Source organism: Paramormyrops kingsleyae, chromosome 7 (assembly GCF_048594095.1).
Source record: "Paramormyrops kingsleyae isolate MSU_618 chromosome 7, PKINGS_0.4, whole genome shotgun sequence".
NCBI lineage: Eukaryota > Metazoa > Chordata > Actinopteri > Osteoglossiformes > Mormyridae > Paramormyrops > Paramormyrops kingsleyae.
This window is the reverse complement of record NC_132803.1, coordinates 17,627,984-17,652,935: the sequence shown is the minus strand read 5'-3', so window position 1 is coordinate 17,652,935 and position 24,952 is coordinate 17,627,984. Positions and strand designations below refer to the sequence as shown.

The window sequence follows — 24,952 nt, the reverse complement described above, 5'->3', positions numbered from 1 at the left end:
TTCTCTGTGTGCTCTTTTGGTGCATCAAAGCAGTCCGCTTTTCACTGACCCACCCAGTGTGTCCTGTATCAGATCAACCCTGCCGTCACCCCTGCAATGAGATGCCTTTGTTGTGAAGCTCTTCTTAAAAGTGGTCTGACCCTAACCACAGAAATCTCACTTTATTGCTTTCATCCCTCCATCCGTTTAAAATAATAATAATAAAAAAAATCTTTCCATGACATCACTGTACTGTTGACTGTAAACATGCTTACCCCCCAGAATCAATCATAACTGTATCGCCAGTTTTGGTTCATAGCATATAAAATCAAATTTTCTATTCAAGAACATCTATCTGATATAGCATTGTACCTTGTTTTATAATATTGTTGTAAAGAATATTCTTAGAAATGATGTTCAACGTTAAACATCAGCTGTACTATGCAAATGTGATGTGATGTTTTTCTTCTTCTTTCTTCTTCTTATTATTATTTTAGATTAGTTATTTTTATTCTTTACCACTGTTTTACACATTGTCACAGTTTTACCTTCAAATATATAATTTTGACTTCTGTCAGATCATTGTTATTATTGTACAACAGCAAAGAGCAACCTACTAATATCCAGATATCAGATTTTGATCTTACACCAAACTGCTTGGTTTTCAATAGACAAATAGCCCAGAATTGTGCAGGTAAACCGGCAGCACAGGAGCATTATACAAAGCCTTTAAACAAAGCACTACATAACCACTGTGTGTTATAAGTGTATTGCCAAAACACTGCCCAGTCCCCAGTCATGTGACATCCACTGTCACTGTGAGAACTGCAAAAGTGAATCAGCAGCCCCACTTTCCAGTGTTTATAAACATTGGCCATGTGCCCTAGATACAGAACAGGTTTGCAAAAAACAAGAAAATCCATGGATAGCAGTGGATCCTCAAGTGTGTGATTCATGTTGTTTTCTTACTTCACTTTAAGTACAAAACAGTTCCAGGTCCAAAGTGTATGAACAGCAGAGAAACAGCATCAGATGGTCAAATCTCAACCACCACTGATACGTAGGGCTGCACATTTGGCTAAGTGCACATTAAAATTAAATCTACATTCACCCAGAGGGAAGGATGGCACCTAAAGTAGGAGGACCCCGGGTAACCTAATTCGCTACCCAAAGAACACTGACTGCTGCCAAAACGTGCCAAAGGACACTGACCCCTCTGTATACATATGAAGGTGGACAATCTGTTATTTGGGCTTTCGGAAGGAAAACGCTTCTTTTATATAAACTAATGCAAGAGGCTGTGTGTAAAACTCTAGAGTTGTTAGTGGTTAGAGAAGTGGTACCCGGTCAGAGTGCTAAGGATCATCGTGCTGCATATTTAGGGAAGCTGGGGTCACACCTGAAATAACTAACAAGCTGACCTGCTACTTTTATTACAGCTAAGCGCAGAGTTAAATGTAAACCTGCATATTCTAAAGCCCACAAAGACATATTAGTGGGTCGGATAATAAGTCATAATCATCATGTGCTAGTGAACTGAACAGGTTTTATAAGATAAAAGACAAAAAGGTGTACATAGTAGTACCGGTATATGACATGATCTTAGACAGCTATGTGAATAACGCGTCCTGGCCTGCTGGCTTAGCATACTTTGCATTTGGATTATCTTCTGAGCTCTCATTCATAAATATGCACCAAAATCTCCATTTTCATTATTACATAAAAAACAGAAGTAACCATTCGTATAACATTATCAGTCAGACTGGAGAACAACAGATGCGATTACCATCCCAAGCATCAAACATGTCGGTGATGAAGTAGTCGATGAAGGAGATTTGTGACTTGGGGACGCTGCAGGTGTTCCGATCAAAGATGGGCATCACCACGGGGAGCCCCTGTCTCTTCTCTTCGTCTGTCTGCAACACACAGGCCACCACTAGGGCATTAATCTCCAGGAAACTGCTGTGTGAAAACAAGCTGAGCCTTTGGGCCAAGCGGAAAGGGGCATGTTAGACCGCTAAGTAAAACCTGCAGCATGAAATAACTTCTTTCATCCAATGTCTTGTCTGCAAGTTGTAAGGTCAGGTAAGGTAAGGGGCCATTCCTAGTCTTTGCAAATGACATACAAAAATAACTAAAATGCACATAATATATATTATCATCGTTATTAATATTAAATAAAATGATTATCCATCTGGCCATCCACCCATCCATCTTTCAATCTCTTTTTCACTAAATGGTCACCTGAATACTGGAGCATATTGCAGGAAGGACAAGGCAAGCTTCTAACAATTAACCAGTCCACTGGTTATGAACGAGATCTGTTCCCTAAGTCTGTCTTTAAGTCGATGTAAATGTAAATGTAGACCTGTCGGAACAATAGCACAGTATGTGATTATTATTATTATCATATGGTAATAGTGGTGGCTTAATGGTTAGGGACGCACACTTGTAATCGAAAGATTGCAGATTGGAATCCCTGACCGGTAAGGCACCACTGAGGTACCCTGAGCAAGGTACTGCTCCTCTTGCGCTGAATTAGCTGCCCCCTGCTATGTCACATTGTCACATATTGGTTAAATGCAGAGGACACATTTCGTTATTGTGTGCTGTGGTGTCAACAATGTTGATCACTAAATTCTCATTAAAGTAGCTACATACAGTACTGTACTGCATGGTACATGTGTTTATTAATATCAACCATTGTATTTAACTCAAATTTTTAATAAAATAGGCTTTATGGCAGTCTGTTAAGTATGAGTTGTCCATAAGAGGACCTACTTAAACTGGGGACGGCCTGTAATTAAAATGAATAAATGCTTTAATAATGCAATGTTTTGTCCATTAAAATACGCAGGAAAAGTCACACTACAGCAAGAACACGCAGGTAATATTACGAGGCGAACCATCTCTCTCACATTCACCGCACCTGGGCAAAGTACTCCTCAGAGATTCGGCCAGCCCACTCGATGCACAGCTCCAGGGGGCGGCATGGATTGGCCACGTCGGCACACTTGATCATCATACGCTTAATCAACAGCCGGTTCTCTGGGGAGTTCCGGATGCTGGCCGGACACTCGAAGTCGCTGCCCTCGCTCTGCAACACATGTGAGCCCAGGGGTGATTACACGTTCTAATGCATCACACAGGCAGCTTGCATTAAGCCCAAAAGTTTACAGGGAACCTCTGTTACAAAAAATATCACAGCTAATCAATACCCTCCCTTATATGCACAAAATCAAGACACATACGAACCCATGCAGACAAACACAATCAGTATGCTTTAAATAGTTACTTTTTAAAAATGTGAAATCTGCGCGAGTAAAAACTGACTTTCCGCGGAGTGTTTACTTTTGCCAGTCCACTGACCCACACAGTTTATTGCTAACATATACACAAAACAATTTGGGGAATCAGATGTAGTGGGAGAAGGAAGCAGAAGCTTACATTACTGCTGGATTCCTCGATTGCTGCCATGGGCTTGTTGATGCTGTTGACGAACTTGTTGACGTGTTCGAAATGACGCGTCATCTCTGTAGCCAGCACCATGTCGATGGCGGCCTGTCGCAGCGTCCGGAATTGCGTCCTGCAGCCACAGGGGAGGAAGCCAGACCCTTCGCCATCACAGCTTCAGAAATACTGAAGCATTATGATAGGAGGCACAAAGGTCAAAGAATCGAAAAAGAGAGCAATTAAGCTGCCGCTTTTTAATGCCCATAACCTTAACTATAACCATTTTCACAGAGCCAAATTAATTCTGATATTTAGCCATTTCTAGCTAAATGAAAACACCCATCATGGAATTCATAATGTCTTTGCAAAATCATATTCACTTAAAGGCTTTTTAGTAAGCCAGTTAAACTCCTTGCTATTGCAGAATATATCTCTTTATAAATATGCCTTTAAATTGCATTCATATAAGTGGTCGGATCAAAGGGCTGAGACTGGGCTTGGTTCCAACTCTAAGATGTAGGGTGGGCCACAGAATTCTCTGAAGCGGCCGGGGGGGCAGGGGGGCTTCTGTCTTAGCAAAAATGCGTTAAAGTTCAGAAACCTCTCAGTGTTCTTGAAGATGTTGCACTTGTTGTCAGACAGAGTTAGTTGGAAGGCCAGGGCTGCGTGATGGCTCTCCAGCACGGCCGTGTCGTTGTACAGGATGGCCAGCTCGCTGCCTGCGTTACACAGGAAGGAGTTGGTGCGGCCTGGGTGGTCCACATCGTGGACCGCGGCAGCGATCAGAGCCGCTACCACGTCTAGCTGGTCTAGACTGCCCTGGGAGACAAGGATAGCCAAGCGTTTCACTCCTGTGCAGCTGAATATGTATTAACAAATCTAGCTCATGATTGATCAAATAATTACATAAATATTACTATATTTTCAGAGGACTGAAAAAAGCAATATTACAATTAATTGTATTTATTGAAATTAATCAGTTTAAAATTGAGAAATTCATGAAATTCAATTACCTAGATAGAATAATAATCATGTCAAGCACTAAATACAAGGAGAAAATTATTAGCCAGCTATAAATGCTTTTGTTGCAATAAAAAGGCACAATCACACAAAGTTTTCTTGTTCCTTTTCTTAAATTATGGTGATATTTTATCCACTCAGATGAAAGTTAGTTTATATTTACAAATGTTATCTATTCAGGAGTATCGACCAACTTAAAAAAACTGAATCTAAACAGTTTTCTTCCCAGCATTGTAATATAACAAAGCCTGTAATATTCTATTATGCACTAGGCTCATGAAAGGCAATATTACCACACTCTAAATGTATCTGTACTACTAGACAGTCCAGTATGGTATCTAAAAATACACTTAAATGGTCAGATAAAAAGGGAAAAAAACTGGATGGATTTTTGTTTTTCTGCTTTTTTTTGGTGGTTTGTTTAATGTGAGATATGGCAGCCGAAACAGCATAGCCACAGAAGTGCAGTGGGAACGAGTACCTTGACCCTGTCCTTGCGCAGGAAGTAGGCCGTAGCGTGCAGCACATCAGCTGCGTGAGTGGAGTTGTGGTAAGAGTTGGAAGCGTGGTAGTTGGCCTCAATGACCTGCAGCCAGGACCGCAGTGTTGCCTCTGTGCAGCTCAGAAACTCGCACACCCCGAAACGAGCAAAGATTTTCAAACCGAGGTAGGTTAATGGTCTGGAAAAAAGTTATAGCGTAAGTATGTCCACCACAGTTAGAAGTATTCCAAGAAGTCTGATGCATCTGAAATATATAGCAAATTCTACATTGCCCTTAAAGCCTAAAATATCATGACGCATACATTTTGCAACTTTAAATGTTTTGCAGCTTTCGAGTCTTCCTGTCTGTCTGGAAAGCCTGCTCTCCAATCACTTGGCCTGTAAGCAACACACTTTCTGTCTCTCCCATGATTACAGTGCATAAAATAGCCTAACAGTGCTAATGAAGGACACTTGTTTTCATACAACAGGCCTGCCTCCCCCTTCCTGGCCATTCACCTCTTGTGTGTTGCAGCCTCCAGCTCCAAGATGTTGAACTCCCAACGATCCTCGTCATGGAGTATTTTGGCAATGGACGGGGGTATGTCACTAAGGGTGACGGGCATGCCCAGCTGACTCTGGCTTATGTCTGCAATGGGAAACACAGATCTAAGAGTCTGCAGAAGAGAGTGTGAGGATCAGATGCCAAACTCTCCTGCACAACGTCGCAGCTAAGTATGGATTTCAGGAACGATTTAAAGTATTTTCCTTTCTGAGATAATGGAACACTACATCGTCTGGGGAATAATTAAGTTTTTGAAACCAATCTGCTCCTTCAGTGAGCAAGATGTCAGTAACAGCTTGTTCAGTACTGAAGGAAAGATTATTACTGGCCTCTGAGACGCTGATATTACATAAAAACACATCCGAAATTAATGACATCTGGATCATTTCCAGGCGCATTACGCTTTATTAAACCTGTACTCCATTCACAGGACAATCAGACATGAATATATAATGTCTCAGTATCTTTAAACATTAACCAACAGATTAATGTCTGTATTTACTTTTAAACTTACTTTTTGAAAATACATAGTCATTCCCAGACAATCTTCGCAAACCATCCTACAAGATAAAACATAAATGTCCTTCACTATAAATACATAGACAGGCAATGTCCTTGGGCTGTATAGCACATTACATTACATTACATAACCTACTATTTGTATGTTACAGACTACAAATAAACATGCAGAGATTATCAAAATAATTATACAAGTTATTACAAAAATACTGAAGGCTAATGCAAACTGAATGCATGGGTAATGTGTCATGCTTCTGTTTTTAGCCGCCTATTTTCGGCTAATTCCACTCACACTCATAAGACCCCCCACTAGGTCGTTGGTGTGGGGGTCATCCTCTTTGGAGGCCAGCTGTGGTGAATAAAGCTCAGTGGTCCTGAGTATCTCTAGAACCCGGTCCAGGGCCTCGGCAACAGTCACGGGGCTGTTCTCCTGGGCTGCGTTGATGATGTTGATCACCTGCCCAGTGGACGTAAGCACAGAGCTGGCACTCAGATGGAGCTGTCAGGCCTCACGGTTTGTCGCCATAAGCAGTAAGATGATGTCAATGCAGGTGGGAGGCGGGATTCTCAGTTTTTGGAGGCCTTTGCAATGGATGGCAGTTTAACCCTCTGGGGACGAGTGCATTGTCGGTGACGCAGCGTACTTTTCGCGTCTGTTTCAGTTTATATCTTACTTAAATCTTTATGTAGAACCATGAAAAAAACGCTGACTAAATCCGTAATCTGTCTTCTTTTCAAAACGTCCATTGTCGGAAGCATTAAAGTTTTTAAAATTAGGTTAAATAGGTAAAAAAGTAAACCATGTCACCTTACTTTGTTTTACCTGCATCGGGGGTGTGTAGTACCGCTGTCACCCGAAGATTGCTATTCACATTCTAAATAGCCGCATTAGCGCGTATTCAAAACGCATTCGCATGGGAATTTGATGAGCAGCGAAACGGTGAAACGCGATCCTCATCAGCGCCATAAAAGGGGGGGGGGGCATGTGGCCAGGTGTGAATGGCTCATGCATACACGAGAGCTCCTACATATTCAATGGAAGGAGACCAGAAATAGTGACATGAGTTAGCTTTTTCTTATTTATTTATCTACTTTTTATTTAACTACACCATTTAGTCATCTTCCTGTACGTAAGACTTTGGTTATCAGGGATATCTGGGATCAAAACAAACTGGTACCATTGCTTACTATGTACTTAAACTGCATTTTGCAATGTCTACACTTTGACGTCAGATTACAAACTTAACATAAATCTGACATATTTACAATATACATTAAAATTAAGATGAGTGTAATGCCAAAACAAATATATAAGAAATAATTTATTTGCCATGAATTAAGTTTATGATATTGAATGAAATGTGTGATCATGCCCCAGTCAATGAAAGTGTGTTCCCTACCCAAAGACCACAGAAAAAGTTGGGATTCCTTATCACTGGGAAAAAAACAGAGCTATAGGAAGTGAACAAAATAAAGAAACCACCTGTAAAAGGACTTTGAAACTTTAAAGTAACCAAGTCATAATTACAAATGAAGCTACAGTACAAAGGTGAGTCTGCCAATCAGCTGCATGTGTCAGCTGTAAAAGAGGCCTGACAGTCTGCAGTGTAATATGCAACTTTTCACAGCAGCAGGAGGCAACAGAGTTCCAAGAAGTACAAAGTCAGTGCGGGGACTGCAGACACAAAAGTTCTGTAATTAATGTGTCAAGATCAAGAGTCTCAAAAATCATGATGGGTTTTGCTGAACAAAGACCAGCTGCAGAGGAACAGTGGCTACAAGTTGAGGCTCGTTGACAGGGACAGACAGAGCCAACGCACAGTGATGCATGACCAGGCGTAAGGAACACGCTATGGATATGGTCCTACATCCATAAAGATTTACATTACACCTCACGTGCTCCTGCCAAGGAGCAATGAAACCATCTTCTAAGACCAGGTGTACCATGGTGCTGATACCTCATGACATTTCCAAATTCCAAAATGATAATACCCTTACATAAACTGCTTTAAACATCTGATTTTAGCACCACTGAGTCTGTACAGCGAGTTCTGGAACACAAAATGTGAAGAATGGTCCAGTTCTGGACATGTATGATACCATTTCAAGGAGGGATTAAGCTGTTCTGAAGGCAACGGGTCATGCTACTCCTTATCAGATCTCTGTTATTAATACATTGTAATATATCCAGCCCCTGAATATTAGTATTTTCAGGTTTTATGAACGGGTTTACCTTTGTGATTGGAGCCTCAATAGTCATGGAATGAATTCTGGCCATGGATGAGTATCTGCGGTTCTGCAAACTCGGGGCTGGGAATTAAAAGGTAAAAATACAAAGAACATTAGAAAACATTAGAACCCTGGAGGTGTGAGGAAGCATTGCTGCTCCCCCATTGCAGACACAGCAGGAATGAAACTAGGCTATGATTCCACATTCATCTTCCAGCCGTTTATCATTGTCAGGGTCAAGGGAGCCTGTCCCAGGCAGGAGAGGGCATAAGGCTGGGGTACACCCTGATAGGGATGCCAGTCCATCATAGGGCATAAGGCAGGGGTACACCCTGATAGGGATGCCAGTCCACATAGGGCACGGGGCTGGGGTACACCCTGATAGGGATGCCAGTCCATCACAGGGCATAAGGCTGGGGTACACCCTGGACGGGATGCCAGTCCACCACAGGGCAGGGGCTGGGGTACACCCTGGACGGGATGCCAGTCCACCACAGGGCAGGGGCTGGGGTACACCCTGGACGGGATGCCAGTCCACCACAGGGCAGGGGCTGGGGTACACCCTGGACGGGATGCCAGTCCACCACAGGGCAGGGGCTGGGGTACACGCTGGATGGAATGCCATTACATTGCAAAGTACATACACACACTTTTGGCATAGCAGAAACTTGCGGCAGGAGAAATGATTACCCACACCAGGGTAGAGTGCTACCCACTGAGTCATCAAACCAATGATGCTTTTATCCAAAGCAATGTTCATTTTTTTTCTTTTTTGGAGAAAGCATCTTCAGACAACGCCTGGAGCAACTAGGGGTTAAGGGCCTAATGGTAAAATCACTCTTGCAATCCCGGGATTTAAACATCAGACAATACATTCTTAATGTAATTAATGTAGAGTAAGTAATATTTGAAGAGGCAAGAACCTACAGTAGATGCTTGCATCAAAGATCCTGAAAAACAAGACCTGAATGATCTGGCTGCAATGTTCTCCTCACATAAAGTGGAGGATGACTGCAGCCAATGAAAGGAGCTTCTCAGCCCTGATCCTGTAAATAGCACCAGGTGGTGCGTCAGTGGGGTGGGGGGGAACTTATCTGACTGAATTACAGCAGCAGTGTGTCTGACTCACACCCTCAGAATGACTCCATCACTGTATGACCCCCCCCCCCATCCCATCCCGTCGTGCCAGGACAGCCGTACCGTCGCTACTCCGTGAGCTGATGGATCTGACGTCAACAGACTCTTTCCTACGGTCCTTGTGACGTGATGAATGGGATTCTGGGAAAATAAACACGACATTGGGTCATAAGACTTTTCTGCAGGAACAATGACGACAAAACAGTGATCACTTGGCTAAACTTGGTTCTGACTTCTATTTCATATAATTTAACACACAAACAGCCACACAAACAAATAAATAAGTCTGTACCTGATTGAGAATTATCACCACTGTGTTTTTCATCTCGATTTAACTTATGTACCTACCAAGACAGAGACACTATTATTGCAAATAATAAATTATAACATATACAGACGCTCCTCTACTTCGAATGAGATACGTTCCGAACAGCCGTAAAGTCGTTATTCAACATCATTTCAAGGATATACGCAAGTACGAAGAACTAGGATGCTGGGAGTACGCATTGTTCGTATTGTGCTGTGTGGGGGGGGGGCAGCGGCCAGAAGTCGTACTAGGCGGAATTGGTGCCCAATGAACACAATTTGGACTTACAGACCTCTTCGTTTGTATGTCTGAAAGGTTGCAAGTTGAAAGTTCGTAAGTAGAGGAGCGTCTGTAGTATCATAATAACAATGAATTCAGTGTGAAAGGCCACCAGGAAAAAAATTATTTCAAATTACCAGGCAAATTTCATATTTCCGTAGCAAGCACTTTTGGAGCAGAGCAAACACACCTCAAAAAACAGAACAAGACTAAGCTTAGTGAAACAGATCAGCTTTTGGTATTCTGTGCTGGCAGAATATTTTACTTATTTGTTTATATTTAGTAATGAATCAAATCAGATGTTTAGAGGTCTATCCAAAAACTATGGCTGTAACGGGCGAGTATAGCATCATTATGTGGAAGCTCTTCTCTTTCTTGGTTGAGAGGTTCATGAGTTGAAAAAATGAAATACGACCCCCTCACAATTATGGAATCACTGACTAAATATGTCTTTAAAGAGACATATTTAGAGAGCCTTGGCATCACGCCATCCCGTCACCAAATCGAGTAGCATCTATACCAGGAATGGGAAACCGTTTCCTATTAAAGGCCATTTAAATTTTATTAAATTCTTCGAGGTTAGGGAAGCGCACTTATAATTGAAAGATTGCAGGTTCGAATCCCTGACCAGCATGGAGTACGATGTCACATATGGGTTAAATGCAGAGGACACATTTCGTTGTTGTGCACTGTGTGCTGTGGTGTGTCAACAATGACCACTGATCACTTAATTCTAAATTCTAATTCTGAATTCTACTGAACTGGAAAAAATTAAGAGACCACAGCACAATTTTCAGTTTCACTTATTTCTCAATATGGATATGCACCTGTGTAAAATTTACATTTTTTTGTAAACTCCTGCCTGGCTCTTCCCTGCTTCTCATTAATGAAGGGCTTCTTCCTTGCTTTATGGGTCTTCAGTCCTGCTTCTAGGAGTCTGATATGAATTGTCCTAGCTGTGCACTTCATACCACTTAATGTTGCCCATTCTTATTGAAGGTCACTTGAGGTCATCCTCCAATTTATGAGGCACTGTTGATGGTTATAGAAAATTGCTTCTACCCTTAACCTGGCTGGTCTTTGGTCACTGACAGTGTCTCCTGCTTCACCTTTAAAACCTTTAAAAACTTTGAGCCTGGTTGCAGCCTACCACGCAGTGTAACTTCTTTAATTTTTTTCCAGAGCTGTATATCCTTGCACAATATTATATTTTGTGATACTATATAAATTCATCGGAGACTGGGCAACTGAGATGGTCATCAGATCATAACATGAAAAGAATATTAGTTATATACCACTGAAATAGTGAAAGGAATTGGTGTACTGGTACGTTTTGGCTCTTTTCCTTTTAAATCTGGGCCAGATTGGGCTTTTTAATAGATACAGACACATTTTGTTGGCAAATCAGGTTTTCGTTACTGCTGTAAAAATGAGCACTTCAAAACAAAGCACTTTTTGACTAAGTAAGTAATTGAGTATCAAATGCATTCCACCATGAACCGGCGTGTTCAAGCGTGTTACTCTGCTAGAGAAAGCAAACACATCTAGGATCAAGATGCCAATAAGCCAATGAGAGATTTGCCCTATGCTGACATACAGTATTTCCCCTATTTGCCAGTCCTCTATTTACATTATATGATAACACTTGACTTAACGGGGCACAAATAATGTAGTATTATAATATTACTTATGTATTAATTAACCACAAACTAAGGCTTAGTTACATACCGATCTCATGTTATTCATCAATAATGAATCATGACAGGTTTTATCTTAAGCAGTTACTTTATCTAATTCTGCAAACCTTTGTGAACTACTGAAGGAACAAGTAATGAATAACTCAAGTAAAATACTGTCATGTTTGTTCATCATTAATGAATCGTGATGTATCTTAAGTAGCAACTATATTTGTTCATGATTTGTACTTCAGCAGTAACTGAGTTATTGCTAAGGATTTGTGCCCAGTCAAGTAAAGTGTTACCCATTTTATTTACTTAACAGGTATGCTTAGTCAATGTGAACTATGATTTTGAGAAAGCAGGGTTAGACAGTGCCTGAGGCAACTGGAAGTTAGGGGCCTTGCTTGAGGGTCCAACAGTGACACCATTCAGCCAGCTTTGGGATTTGAACTGGTGACCAACTGATCATAGGTGCAGCAGCCTAACCCACTAAGCCATATACTGCCCTCAGTTAGCTAACGTGCATTTTAGAAATGCGTGTAATTGCAGAACTTTCTTTTTCAGGCCCATTGTAGAAAACCATATTTATTTGATTGTGAAGTGAGGCCATGATTCTCTCAAGAAAGTGGCAACAAAAGTAAATGTCACCACATTCATCTTTCAGTCATCACGTTATTTCAACAATGACTCTATAACGTCAACAGCGCCATGTGGCAGCCAAAAAGCATTTTCGCCAAGCAGACGATGTGCCAGACAGAGGTCCAGCCATGATACACAAGATATTTTTGCCCTGGAAAAGATGGGCAGGACAGCTCCCTTTCCTGTAAGGCCTTCGCTGTCACATAAGTGTGAAAGTATCCCTCTGCATAGTTATCACAGATGAGACTTCAGAGGTGTGACATGCAAGGAAGTCCCGTTCCATATTTTGCCCCTGATTGCTTATGGGTTACAGGGTAACGAGGGCCAGGAGCCAATCCCTGGAAGAACAGGCAGGAGATAAGTCCTACGGGCAGCCAGTCCACCTGTTAAGGCTGCTCTGAAAATCCTTTCGTTGTTAATTACAAACCCGCCATAGCCATCCATACTCCCCCGAAAACCAAACTCAACAAGAATCTCCTATTGCTGGGGCCACTCCTGCATGACTGACACCTGCCCCTCAAATCTCATCACTCTGTCTTGACAGAGAAGCCGCCAGCTGACAAATCCACCGCCATCACTAGAAGTATAACCGGAAGTGAAAGGTCTGCCTCTGCAGAGAGCTGCAGTGTGAGTGAAGAGAAGCTACTGGCAGACATCTGAAGTAAAACATGATGTCAAAGCTCCAATGACAGCAGCATCCTCTCAGCATTTCAAGGTGGGAAGCAGGAAAGCGGAATCACATTGGCAAGTCTTCGAAACTACTACTCCTACACACACAGGTTTGTAATTATATCTTTGTGGGGACTCTCCATTAATTTCTATGGGGAAAACTCTAATCCCAACATGATGACCTTAATCCCTACCCGCCCTAACCTTACCTATCAATAACCAAACAAAATATGAGACTTTTGGCATTTTTCATTTTCTGACTGGATTAACATATCTTTGTGGGGACCTGAAAAAGCGTGAGTATCATGCCAGATGTGTGAGAGTTGGCAACCCCTCGTTTGATTAGTGTGGACCCCTGAGTATCATGTAAGTTGCTGGCTTCCCTGGCTGTGTAGTAGGCTACACCATCTACGCTTGTGCAAGTACACTCTATGATGTTCTCACAACGACAAAATCACCTAACGACACATTTCTCAGAACGTATCCCCATTTTATAAAGTGACGCATGATGGTATAGAGATTTAATTAATGCTCCCTGAGAGAAAACAGATCATTTCAGATGCTCATGCAAAGTGGACTAAAAATCAGTATCTCAGAATAGCGTAATTACACAAAGCACTTACATAATTCTGACAAAAAAGATAAAATGCTTATCTGACATTGATTTTTGTCTACTACAGATAATAAATCTTTTTCATCCTGGACAGGAAGGTCAAACCTGCACTGGCTCTGCAGCTGGTCACCTTGACGTTATTATAACTGCATTTAAAAATTGCTTGTACTAAAATATGAAGTAGCATCATAACTAACCTCCCCTCCCCTTCGCCCTCTGTATTTATTCATTTTCACCTTCGACAGAATTTTAAAAAACAGGCGCATATTAAGCACCAGCATGAATCAGAAAGCTAATGTACCATTTTGAGATTTTTAAAAAGGACAATGACGATAACTGGAGGAGTAACTGGCATCCATGTGCCAGTGAGACGGGAGCGGCATGTACTCGTGCAGGATAGCAGGGGCCAGGCGTGGCCATTCACCGCAGTGCAGCTCCACACTTGTACAAACAGCCCTACTTATTCTTTTTAGCAATGTACTGTATGCAGCATCAGTTGGGATCACGCTTAATTAAAAACACGACGGCCAGGGAGCTAATTGACGTGGCAGAACCACTTCAGCTCCATTCCCAAAAGTACGGCACCTGTTCTTCGAGAGATTACATCTAACATGCTTAGAACAGCATAAATACTTCACTGTAAAAACTGTGAATGTGAAACTGTACACTGATTATTTTCACTATTATCTTGTGCAAGCACAAGTTGATTTTGTAATAATGCAAAGTAAAACCAAATGAATTTATCAATATACAAACTGACCAATGCACTTGGATATTGTTACTCGTGGGAGGTTGAGCACCCAGCTGACCTTTGACGCCCAGGTCTTCTCCTTCATAAGTCTATGGACTTTTGTTTCCGCTTTTCTACTCCTTTCTGCCTTTTTTCATTATTATTATAAATTTTCACTATTGTGATCCTTAACTTTTGCACATCAATTAGTACCGCTGTAATTTGACATTTTATGAAGTGCTTTAGGGCAACTATGTTCGGAAAGGTGCTATATTTAAAGGAACTAAATATAATGAGAAATAACGCCAGCTTATAATAAATGGTTCAAAGCCTCTGTTGGCAAGATTAACATTTTTTGTCCACACCAGTCTCTGAAAAAACATTACATACTAATTTAGCATTACGCACTGTGCACAATGAAATAAGATGGATCAGTTGACTGGCATGTAATCAAGGAAATTATTTGTTTATTGGTTAGTTTCCCTGCTGCCTATTTTTCCATCACGGGGGGGGGGGGGAGGGCGCTGGGGGTCAGAGATTCTTTCGGGCAATAGATACACATATTTCATTACACTTGTAATTATGTTTTTACATTTGGACAGGAATGCGAGCCAGATCCAAGGTATTTTAACAGGCTTTGCCTACAGCCCAGCTTTAAAGTTAAGAACAAACACCTGGCAAGTAGATTCATTACTCTATGCAGCAGTCATGCAGAGTTAGTGGACTTAATGATGCAAGTAAAGCATTGTACCGAAAGACGCAGTAATGCGTGTTTTTATAATGCATGTGTCCCAATAACACGTCCTGTTTCAAGCGCATCCAGGCTTCCTGGTGCTGGATCATCTGGATTTTGAGATCCTTGGCAACATATACATTGCATTAGAGGTGGACAAATAAAAAATGAAAAATAAAAAATCTCCTCACCTGAATTATATATGGCCTCACCTGTTTGTTGTTGTCAATATGAGGTCTGTTGATTGAAACAATATGTCGGATTTTTCTGAAAAGAACAAAACAGGAAACAACAATCACCACAATAAAGGCTGGTTAGAGATTTAAGTCTCATCATTGTGAAATTTAACTGAGAAGACATAAAATGCAAGACATGCAATGAGTCACAATAAAAAAATCTTTCTGTAAATTTCATCATAATTCATACTGATCAAAAACACAATACAAAGATAATAGACTTTTATAAGAAAAACATGGCTTACCCTCCCTGTCCAATAACAGGAGTGATTTTAACATGCTGTTGTATATTGTCTCCAGATTTCCTCCTGGCGTAGTAAATACCCTGCCATTCCTACACAGGAGGGAGACGCATACATTCAACAACACAAACATATTCACCGTTCTGTTTCTGAGGCCACTTCCAGCTGACTCTCATTCTACTTCCCACTGATTCCGAGTGGATGATTCCTGACTTAATTCCAGCAAAGTTCAGGAACAGAGTAAGTTTTCTCCATTTTTTTTCCTGGAGGTACTAGCTTTCAATGGTGAAGACCAAATAGCTAATGAACACGAAAAAGCAGATCTCAAGTCATAAATGAAACCAGGATACAAATAATAAGGTGCAAATGAAGAACATGCAACAAGCATCTCCACTGTTCATTCCTAGATGCTGACCTTTCCTTTCTTGATGCAGGTGTTGATGGTGTCCAGCAGGTCAATGCGGTTCTTGTCACTTTTTGGCAGCTCTGTGAGCTCTTTCCCGATCAGCTCCCCTTGCTGGTATCCCATCATCCGCTCGAACGCTGGGTTTACATACTGTCACAGATGAAATGCCCCCCGTGACAACATACTTATTAATCAGCCAGGCTCTCTTATTATGCATGTTCAGAGCCCTGAGACTTAAGCGGCTCTCCTGCCCCCATACCTGTATTACGTGGTCTTCACTGGTGATCTCCACTGCTTCCTGACAGTTTTCCAGAGCAGTGAAGAGTGAGTTACATGCCCTATGACAAGAAGTACAGTCAGACACATCCAACAAACTTCACAGAAAAGTAACCTTTGGCACACGATCCGCTAAATATCAGAAACAAAAGTAACAACTCAAGTTAAAATTTGTCATATTCTATATGTTTTTAAACTACATTTTTAAGTAATCTTAAACTGAAGGCAATAAAGAGCCTTTAAATGTGATATCAGTTGCCAAAACTGAATCTCAAGGTTCAAGGTCACTTTATTGTCATCAGCAGCTTCAAACATGTACAAAGAGTGCTGAAACAACGTTTCTCCATGGCCCCGGTGCAACATATAGTAACATATAGTACACTTAACATCACAATCTAAGAGGTGAAGTGCATTCAATACGGCATACTCATTAAATAGCGCAAAACAACCTGCACGGTACAGTACGTCTTATTCGGGACCAGGTCTCAGAGGTTTGTGCCTATATTCTGATGGTAGCGACCATGAGCTTGATTTACCTCAGCTTGAACCGTGAGCGCACCTCTCCACGCTCCATCTGGATAAGCTCGTTGTAGCAGGCCGAGACACTGCTGCTCTCGAGAAACCTCTGGAAGACAAAACAACAGGGAAAGGAGGAGACGGCCCGGAGTGATACCAGATGTGAGTTGATCTCTTGACACCAGATGACTGCGATCCTCACAGTATAATATGTATCAGTTCAAACAGTTTAAACCCAATACCAAAATCAAAACCCCAAAAAATCTGATAAAAAAAATTGTAAAAGCAAAAACATCTCAGTTTTTTGGCTTAAAGATTCTAAGTTACAGATAATGATTTATAATTTATTCCCATAACCCTGCACTCGATAAGTGGTTGAAAGATGCGTAGATGGTCTGGATTTATTCAATAACAGTGCTTTAAAAAGTTTTAATTTTTCTCTTAAACCTCAAACTACTGCATTGTGTCGAATTACTCTGGCTAAGAAATAGAAGCCAACAATAATAACAGTGAAGGGTAATGTATTTTATGCAACCGTTATATAACTACATAATGAGGAACTGGTTAGTTTTGATTAGCTAGGCTAACCTTAAACACATTGACCTATAAGCACTGAGGTTTCCTTGCCAGGTTAGTGCTGGTAGCGCTGTACCTAGCATAAAGATGGGCTTCACTGGAATGAAAAACAAAAGCAGCTCCCATAATCCCGAGCAGCACGTAGAACAGACCAAACTCTATATTCACTTCCTTGACTATGTTTGCTCTGTAAAATCCTTTCAGATCCCCCTGTGTTTGGGGAACCCAAAATGACCTCATCTTGGATTAATTGTGATATTTTTTTCTGGGTAAAAAAATCCAACTAAATGCTATTTTGGATCATTTATTTTATGATATTGACGTCTAAGTTAGACCTTCATCCATACCCATTTCCTTTGAGAGCTTTCATTCATGAAACTTTAGGACTTTATGTAAAACATTTACTGTATGATTAAGACGCGCACAAAGCCTGTATATGCCAATGCACTGATACACTAAATACTACTTTAATAAGGAAAAGTCTGTCATTGTAGCTCAAATGCAGAAAATCACTGCCATCCCCGTTGGTCACATTCATGTCAGGGCATTTCACAGTGTTGGAGGGATCATCCATTATGCACAGCGCGCTCAGCACAGGCCAAAGGGAGTGTGAGGGATAAGAGACACCTAAACTCACTCTGCTGAATCCTGCATTGAGCAGAGGAAGGACTGAAGGCTCCTCCTGATCCTGGGGTCTGATTCACAAAAAAAAAAAAAACGTAGCACAAAAGTCACTAGAGTTCAATTCTGACCTGATCAGAATTATATCTGTTGATCAAAAAAATTAACTGAAAAATGTACACAACCGATAATCAAATATTAAAAAAAAAATTAGTCACATCACTCTGATATGTAAAATAAACCATAATACATTTAGTGTAATAGCTACCATGCCGAACATTGAGAAAGAGAAACCACTACATACAGTATTATTACAGAATAGCCGCTCCTTTCTTCTAGTGGTTTTACATGAAAGAGCTATTCATTTAACTTGAAAGAAAGCAAAGTTATGCTGCTAAGTCTCAGCACAAGCACCACTTACATTTGTGGCACAACAGCTAGAATGACAGTGTGTTCTGAGGGCCTGGTAGCACGTATTGACCTAAGGAAAAAAAACACATCACGTAGTGAAAGGAAACTAGATTCGGTGCTGTTGGAAACCACAGCATTGTATTCCCCAGACCGCCCTGCCATTTGGTCTGGCTATCTGAGCCACACTCGTCCCACACTCACAAACTTCCACTAATCTTGTTTCTAGAAGTACTGGATGTAAATGTATAAGTTAACAAATTTGGTTTTACCTGAATGCTAAGAGTCCTTATTGTGATACGTAGGTCTCAAGATGTACTTATTCACTTATTGCACATTCCACAATTTGCAGAATTAATCCCCACCAATTATGTGACTACTTGTATTCTTTTGTGTATGTGTATTTTAATGTAATAACAACTCTGAGCTATTAGTTAGTTTCTCCCCAAACAAGCTTGATGGGCCGAATGGCCTCCTCTCGTTTGTAAATTTCTTATGTCACCTGCAAACCGCTTCCGCCTCCAAGTGATGTGATCGCCTTGCGTCGATAATGATGATCTCATGCTGCTTGTCCAGAAAACATTGGACAGCAGATTCGGGGGTGCGGGCAATGTTGCACTTGAACCCGGCACGGTCGCACGCCCACCAGAAGGCATCACTCTGGCTGTCCTCCTTCGTGAAAACCAGCAGGACCTGGGGGGCAGGGTTGGCAGGGGTTAGAGGGCAGGTCAGTGGAACGGTCATTCAGCTGAGATCTTCTCACATCCACCATCACATTGAAAAACTTGCGTTTATTATAATACACAGTATGAGCGAATGGATGGTCTGTCATGACCTGCCTTGTGTTCTGTTCTATCAAGGCTAGTCTTCCGGTTTCAGCTAAATCCATATACTGCAGTCAAGAAAACTGGATGAAGTATTGGTGAAAATATGTGTATGATAACATTATATGATAAAAACAATCATTATAATTGTATAATCATACAATGTTTGTTATTAATGTATATTAAAGCTGTTAAGATACATTAGGATATTAAGGTATACTTACATGCTGCTTATGGATGTTCTATGAATGCATAGTGAAGGTGCACTGAATGTTCTACAAAATGCATTATGAAGGTACACTGAATGTTCTACAAAATGCATTATGAAGGTACACTGAATGTTCTACAAAATGCATTATGAATCCATTATGAAGGTGCAGTTAATGTAAAGCATTACTAAATCTTTGACGTACTGTATGCTGTAATACACAGTAGGAAGTACATGGCAATAACAGTATATTCCAGCAGGGTCACTTCTTTACTGACTGAAGGCCTAGCTCCCATTCAGTGAGTTGATAGATGCACGTAAAGTGAGGTAGCATATCTTTATTTCATTGTAACTCACAGCAGACCTGCGACTTTAATCATGTTTATGCAAAGCCAGCTGTTTACCAGCTGATCAAAAGCTACATGTTTCCCTCGTGCTAACAGAACTTATGGGAATTCCTCTGTATAGATGACCGTGAAAAGTGAGAAGCTAATCAAATAGAGGGTGCATTTTCATCTCCGGGCTTCTGTCCAAAACTGCTCGAAATGAAAAGGGAAAAACAAAAAGCAGATGGGATACAGATTTGAAAGGTTTTTAAGTCTAATCTGTGACATTGCGTTATTTCACACTCATATATTCATCCATTCATCATTAAGCACCTACCCAAATACTGTTATGGTGAGTGTGGAGGAATCACTGGGTATGAGCCAAGGCTAACTGGCTGCCCACTCACTGCACGGCACACATTCACACTAGAGCAGTTTAGAGACACCAGTTCAACTAAGCACATGGACAGTGTAAACTAGAGTAGATGCTGGAACGGCACAATCCACACAACAGGCACAACATGAGTCCATCCACACAGTGCCTAAATGTAAGCCACTGCTCATTACACGTATGTTTATTTAAACATGTCTTATTTTACTTAATTTATTTATACAATGGTTCTTTATTTACTCAACCACATACAGTTGTACATAAATTCACAGAATCAATATACCGTTTATATTCAGATCAGAATATAATATATTCAGATCAGATTTTACTGTTGTCATTGTTTTCTATTTGACACTTAATTGATATCACAAATTCAAAATAAATTTACCACAGAAAAAATCCTGAATATTACTTTAGCAAGTCAAAATTTACGTATGTCAGATTCCCCTTCCTCTCCTGGAGCCGACATCTTATCGTGGGAGAGGGGTTTGCGTGTTCTAATGATCCCAGGAGCTAAGGCAAACAGGTTCTGGGTGAGGAACCAGACAAAGTGCGGCTCATTAGACCTCTTATGATGAGAAACACCATGGATTCACATTTTCCCTTGCCTGGATGCGGGTCACTGGGGTCCCCCCGGAGCCCTGGTGGTGGGGCTCAATGGCGAGCGCCTGGTGGCCAGGATTGCACCCATGGGGCCTGATCAGGCACAGCCCAAAGAAGGCACATGGGTCCCCCCTCCAATGGGCTCACCACCTGTAGGAGGGGCCATAGGGGTCGGGTACAGTGTGAGTTGGGCAGCGGCCGAAGGCGGGGACGTTGGTGGTCCGATCCTCGGCTGCTGAAGCTAGCTCTAGGGACATGGGATATCACCTCTCTGGCGGGGAAGGAGCCTGAGCTGGTACACGAGGTTGTAAGGTTCCAACTAGATATAGTCGGGCTCATCTTAACACACGGCTTTGGCTCTGGAACCAGTCTCCTCAAGGGGAGTTGGACCCTCTTCCACTCTGGAGTTGCTCACGGGGAGAGGCGCCGAGCGGGGGTGGGCATACTTATTGCCCCCTGGCTAGGCGCCTGTGCACTGGGGTTTACTGCGGTGGCCGAGAGGGTAGCCTCCCTAGACCGGAGTGGTGGTCCCCCTTTTCAAGAAGGGGGACCGGAGAGTGTGTTCCAACTATAGGGGGATCACACTCCTCAGCCTCCCTGGTAAGGACTATTCGGGGGTCCTGGAGAGGAGGGTCCGTCGGATTGTCGAACCTCGGTTTCAGGAGAAGCAGTGTGGTTTTCGCCCTGGCCATGGAACAGTGGACCAGCTCTATACTCTCCGCAGGGTCCTAGAGGATGCGTGGGAGTTTGCCCAACCAGTCTACATGTGCTCTGTGGACTTGGAGAAGGCATTCGACCGTGTCCCTCGGGGAGTCCTGTGGGGAGTGCTCAGGGAGTATGGGGTGCCGGGCTTCCTTATAAGAGCTGTTCGATCTCTGTACGACCAGTGTCAGAGCTTGGATCTCATTGTCGGCAGTCAGTCAGACTCGTTTCCAGTGAGGGTTGGACTCCACCAGGGCTGCCCATTGGCACCGATTCTGTTCATATCTTTTATGGACAGAATTTCTAGGCGCAGCCAGGGCATTGAGGGTGTCCGGTTTGGTTTCCTCAGGATTGGGTCTCTGCTTTTTGCAGATGATGTGGTTCTGTTGGCTTCATTGGACTGTGACCTTCGGCTCTCACTGGAACAGTTTCGCAGCCAAGTGTGAAGCGGCTGGGATGAAAATCAGCACCACCAAATCCGAGACCATGGTCCTCAGCCGGAAAAGGGTGGAGTGCTCTCTCTGAGTCGGAGAGGGAGTCCTTCCCCAAGTATCTCGGGGTCTTGTTCACGAGTGAGAGAAGGATGGAACGAGAGATTGACAGGCGGATCGGTGCGGTGTCAGCAGTGATGCAGGCGGTGCATCGGTCTGTCATGGTAAAGAAGGAGCTGAGCCGAAAGCCAAAGCTCTGGATTTACCAGTTGATCTGCGTTCCGATCCTCACCTATGGTCATGAGCTGTGGGTAGTGACCGAAAGAACGAGGTTGCGAATGCAAGTGGCCGAAATGGGTTTCCTCCGTAGGGTGGCTGGGCTCTCCCTTAGAGATAGGGTGAGAAGCTCAGTCATTCGGGAGGGACTCAGAGTAGAGCCGCTGCTCCTCCGCATCGAGAGGAGCCAGATGAGGAGCCGACCCGAAAAAGCGGTAGGAGATGGATGGGTAGATGGAGATTCCCCCTCCTCCCCACCATTCAGCATAGCCTAGCCCAGTATTTCCCAACCCAGTCCTTAAGGATCCCCAGCCAGTCCATGGTTTTGCTCCTACCCAGGAGCAGGGAGGGAGCAAAAACATGGACTGTCTGGGGGTCCCCGAGAACCAGGTTGGAAACACAGGCTTGGGCTTCCCTAACCTAACCTAGCCTAGTCCAAGCATTTGTTCTCTAGTAAATGTCAGACATGCGAGAACTGGGAAGATGCAGCTGCCTGCCTTGTCTGGTTATGCCAACTTGTGCATAATGGACTTTAGATGCTTTGCATAAGAGCTATCCATAAATAATGTGTCTGTCAGGGATTTTTTACGCAAGTCCAAATTTATGCAAGTCAAATGTACACAAGTAGAGGTTTGTAGGTAATAATACCACTCAAAAGAGAAAAAAAGCACCTCTTTTTAACTCAGAGCAGATGCTAATATTAAGGAAGGCAAAAACTGTATTAAGGCAGTGGGTTGTTGCCCGGTATCACCAAGCGGGCTGACTATCATGTCGCAGCATCCAAATATCCCTGGATAAGGAAGCTAAGGGGAAGGGGCAACATGCCCAAAATAAGGTCAGCATGAGGAAAAGCAGAAGTGGGAATTCACTGTAGCAAGCGGTTTTCATTCCAGAAAACACCCTGGACCTTATAAGTGTCAACTGAAAATGAGTATTTCACAAGGCACTGTTTCGGTTAAATTCTGTTGATTCATATATGGATTTCAGAATCATTCCAGCTATCCTTTGACTAGCACTCAAAATGTGTATTTTTAGAATTGAACAATGTGGAAAACTTTTGTCTAATTTCCATACTGGGTAAAGCGGCTTGTTCACGTTCTCAATCACCTAGGTTACGCCTCTGAATTCCCGGTTGTTCCTCAGCCCCAAGAGGCGATTTTGCTTGTAGGGAGAGCTCAAAGCCAGGAAAGGTTCAAAGCTCACCGACTGGGCTTGCAAGATGGGCTGTCATGACCACAAGACTCGGGGGCAGGGGGGGTGGTAATGCATATAGAGGTAGTGGTAGTGGTGGTGGGGGGGTGACCTAATATTTGCGGCTGTCTGCGAAAGGTCAACACGCTTTTATCCACTCGGCACCTCGCAGCCAATAGAACTCTACTGTGAAATTCTACACAGCTGTGATGGCGGCGGACAGAGCAGCCGGTGCGAGAGCCCCCACCGCCTGGCGGCCTGCGCTGACGGACAGGGCCACCTGGGGACGCCAGGAGCCACTCTGAGAACTGAGAACTCTGAGGCCTCTGCGCTGTGGTGGGGAACAGCATTCTGGGAGAGCAGAGAAGAAACGTCAACTCTCAAAAAATGACAGGAGCATGCTATGAAGATCTGAAGGAGACCAGAAGGGAAGCAAAATCATTTCATGGACAAACTTAAGATTTGTTAAGATAGGAAGATTTCACGCCCTTCTTGGGGGTAGCAGGATAAGTACTCCTTAAAAAAACATTTCCAGGGCAGAAATATTGCAATGCAAGACACCTGTGGTGTCAAAGATAGATTTGTATTACACTGCTCTACATTTCAAATATGGGGATCTTTACACTGGACACATCTGAAAGTTACCAAACATGGGAAAGTTATAAGGACATTATTTACGGGGATGAGAGCTGACAACTTATCTGCTTAAAGGTCCAGAGTTCTGGGTATATGTGTAACTGTTCATGCACTACCTGTATCATTGGGATGTTTTTACTCTGTACTTTGGTATTCCAAACACATTCCAAACAAAAGGCTGCACAGCGCACTAACTTTGATTCATCATGTCCAACCTGCACTAATTTATCTGCCTGTTAAAATTTCTCTGTTCTGACTGCAGGATGTGACAAATCTGAGAGCAGTTTATGGATGCAAACCATAACATGGCTAGTGTACGTCCACTGCCACTTCCAGTCTAAGCATCCAAACAAAGCAGAACATGGCTGGTTAATGACTGTGGACTCTTCACACTTTCAGAGATGTAATTCAAGGGGACTGTTGGAAATGCAAGTTGCAGAAAAAATACCTGTACGGCTACACCAGCTGAGCCAGTGAAAAGCACCTTTTTCAGAAATGTATTCAAATCAAAAGCACTTTCATAGGTATGTTGTATGTTTTCAATAGCCGCTCGCGAGCTTTGAAATGCACTCCCGTTTTACATTAGGTCATCTTCCAATATCCTCCAAAACAAAAACCACTTCCACAGAAAACGTTTTACTACACAGAACTTAAAGAAAATTGGGATACTTGTTTAGTTCAGTAAACATATCGCAAATTTACTCATTTTATAACAAAATCATTACTTTATTCTTTTGTTTACAAAAATATATCATATTAGAAATAATCAGTAGTTCTCCGTAAAACATAAATTTAAAGTAGTAATAACTTCAAACCCAAATTATAGCTTTAAAAAAGCTGTTTTCCGAGTTAAAAAGTTCATTGACAAGCAATCTTATTGGGTGCTTTTTAATTGGTCACATCATCGCAATAACATAAAACATTTGTGTTTAGTATCTCTTTGGGAGCCAATGACTACAACTGCAATTAATAGCAAAATGGCAAAAACAGAAATGAATAAGTCAGGCAAAAAAATCATGGCACTTAATAAAAAGAAAATGCCTGTGTAAAA

The 24,952-nt window shown here is 42.2% G+C and overlaps 2 protein-coding genes across 2 annotated transcripts in view; one reads left to right on the top strand and one right to left on the bottom strand.

Annotated features, from left to right (window-relative positions):
- The window catches only part of tbca (tubulin cofactor a), a 221,537-nt gene that overhangs the window by 75,736 nt on the left and 120,849 nt on the right, over positions 1-24,952 (top strand). The gene's annotated exons all lie outside the window — the stretch shown is intronic.
- pde8b (phosphodiesterase 8B) overlaps positions 1-24,952 on the bottom strand; it is a 56,839-nt gene that overhangs the window by 5,556 nt on the left and 26,331 nt on the right. The window contains exons 4-22 of the mRNA XM_023823202.2: positions 18,816-19,006; positions 18,327-18,386; positions 17,922-17,979; positions 16,729-16,817; positions 16,176-16,254; positions 15,926-16,066; positions 15,514-15,602; positions 15,245-15,299; positions 9,676-9,727; positions 9,447-9,524; positions 8,251-8,327; positions 6,310-6,474; positions 6,013-6,058; positions 5,453-5,582; positions 4,934-5,132; positions 4,034-4,251; positions 3,427-3,565; positions 2,909-3,076; positions 1,766-1,895 (exon numbers count right to left, since the gene is read on the bottom strand). Coding sequence (XP_023678970.1) covers positions 1,766-1,895; positions 2,909-3,076; positions 3,427-3,565; positions 4,034-4,251; positions 4,934-5,132; positions 5,453-5,582; positions 6,013-6,058; positions 6,310-6,474; positions 8,251-8,327; positions 9,447-9,524; positions 9,676-9,727; positions 15,245-15,299; positions 15,514-15,602; positions 15,926-16,066; positions 16,176-16,254; positions 16,729-16,817; positions 17,922-17,979; positions 18,327-18,386; positions 18,816-19,006 — 2,164 coding nt within the window. The remainder of the gene's footprint in view (positions 1-1,765; positions 1,896-2,908; positions 3,077-3,426; positions 3,566-4,033; positions 4,252-4,933; positions 5,133-5,452; positions 5,583-6,012; positions 6,059-6,309; positions 6,475-8,250; positions 8,328-9,446; positions 9,525-9,675; positions 9,728-15,244; positions 15,300-15,513; positions 15,603-15,925; positions 16,067-16,175; positions 16,255-16,728; positions 16,818-17,921; positions 17,980-18,326; positions 18,387-18,815; positions 19,007-24,952) is intronic.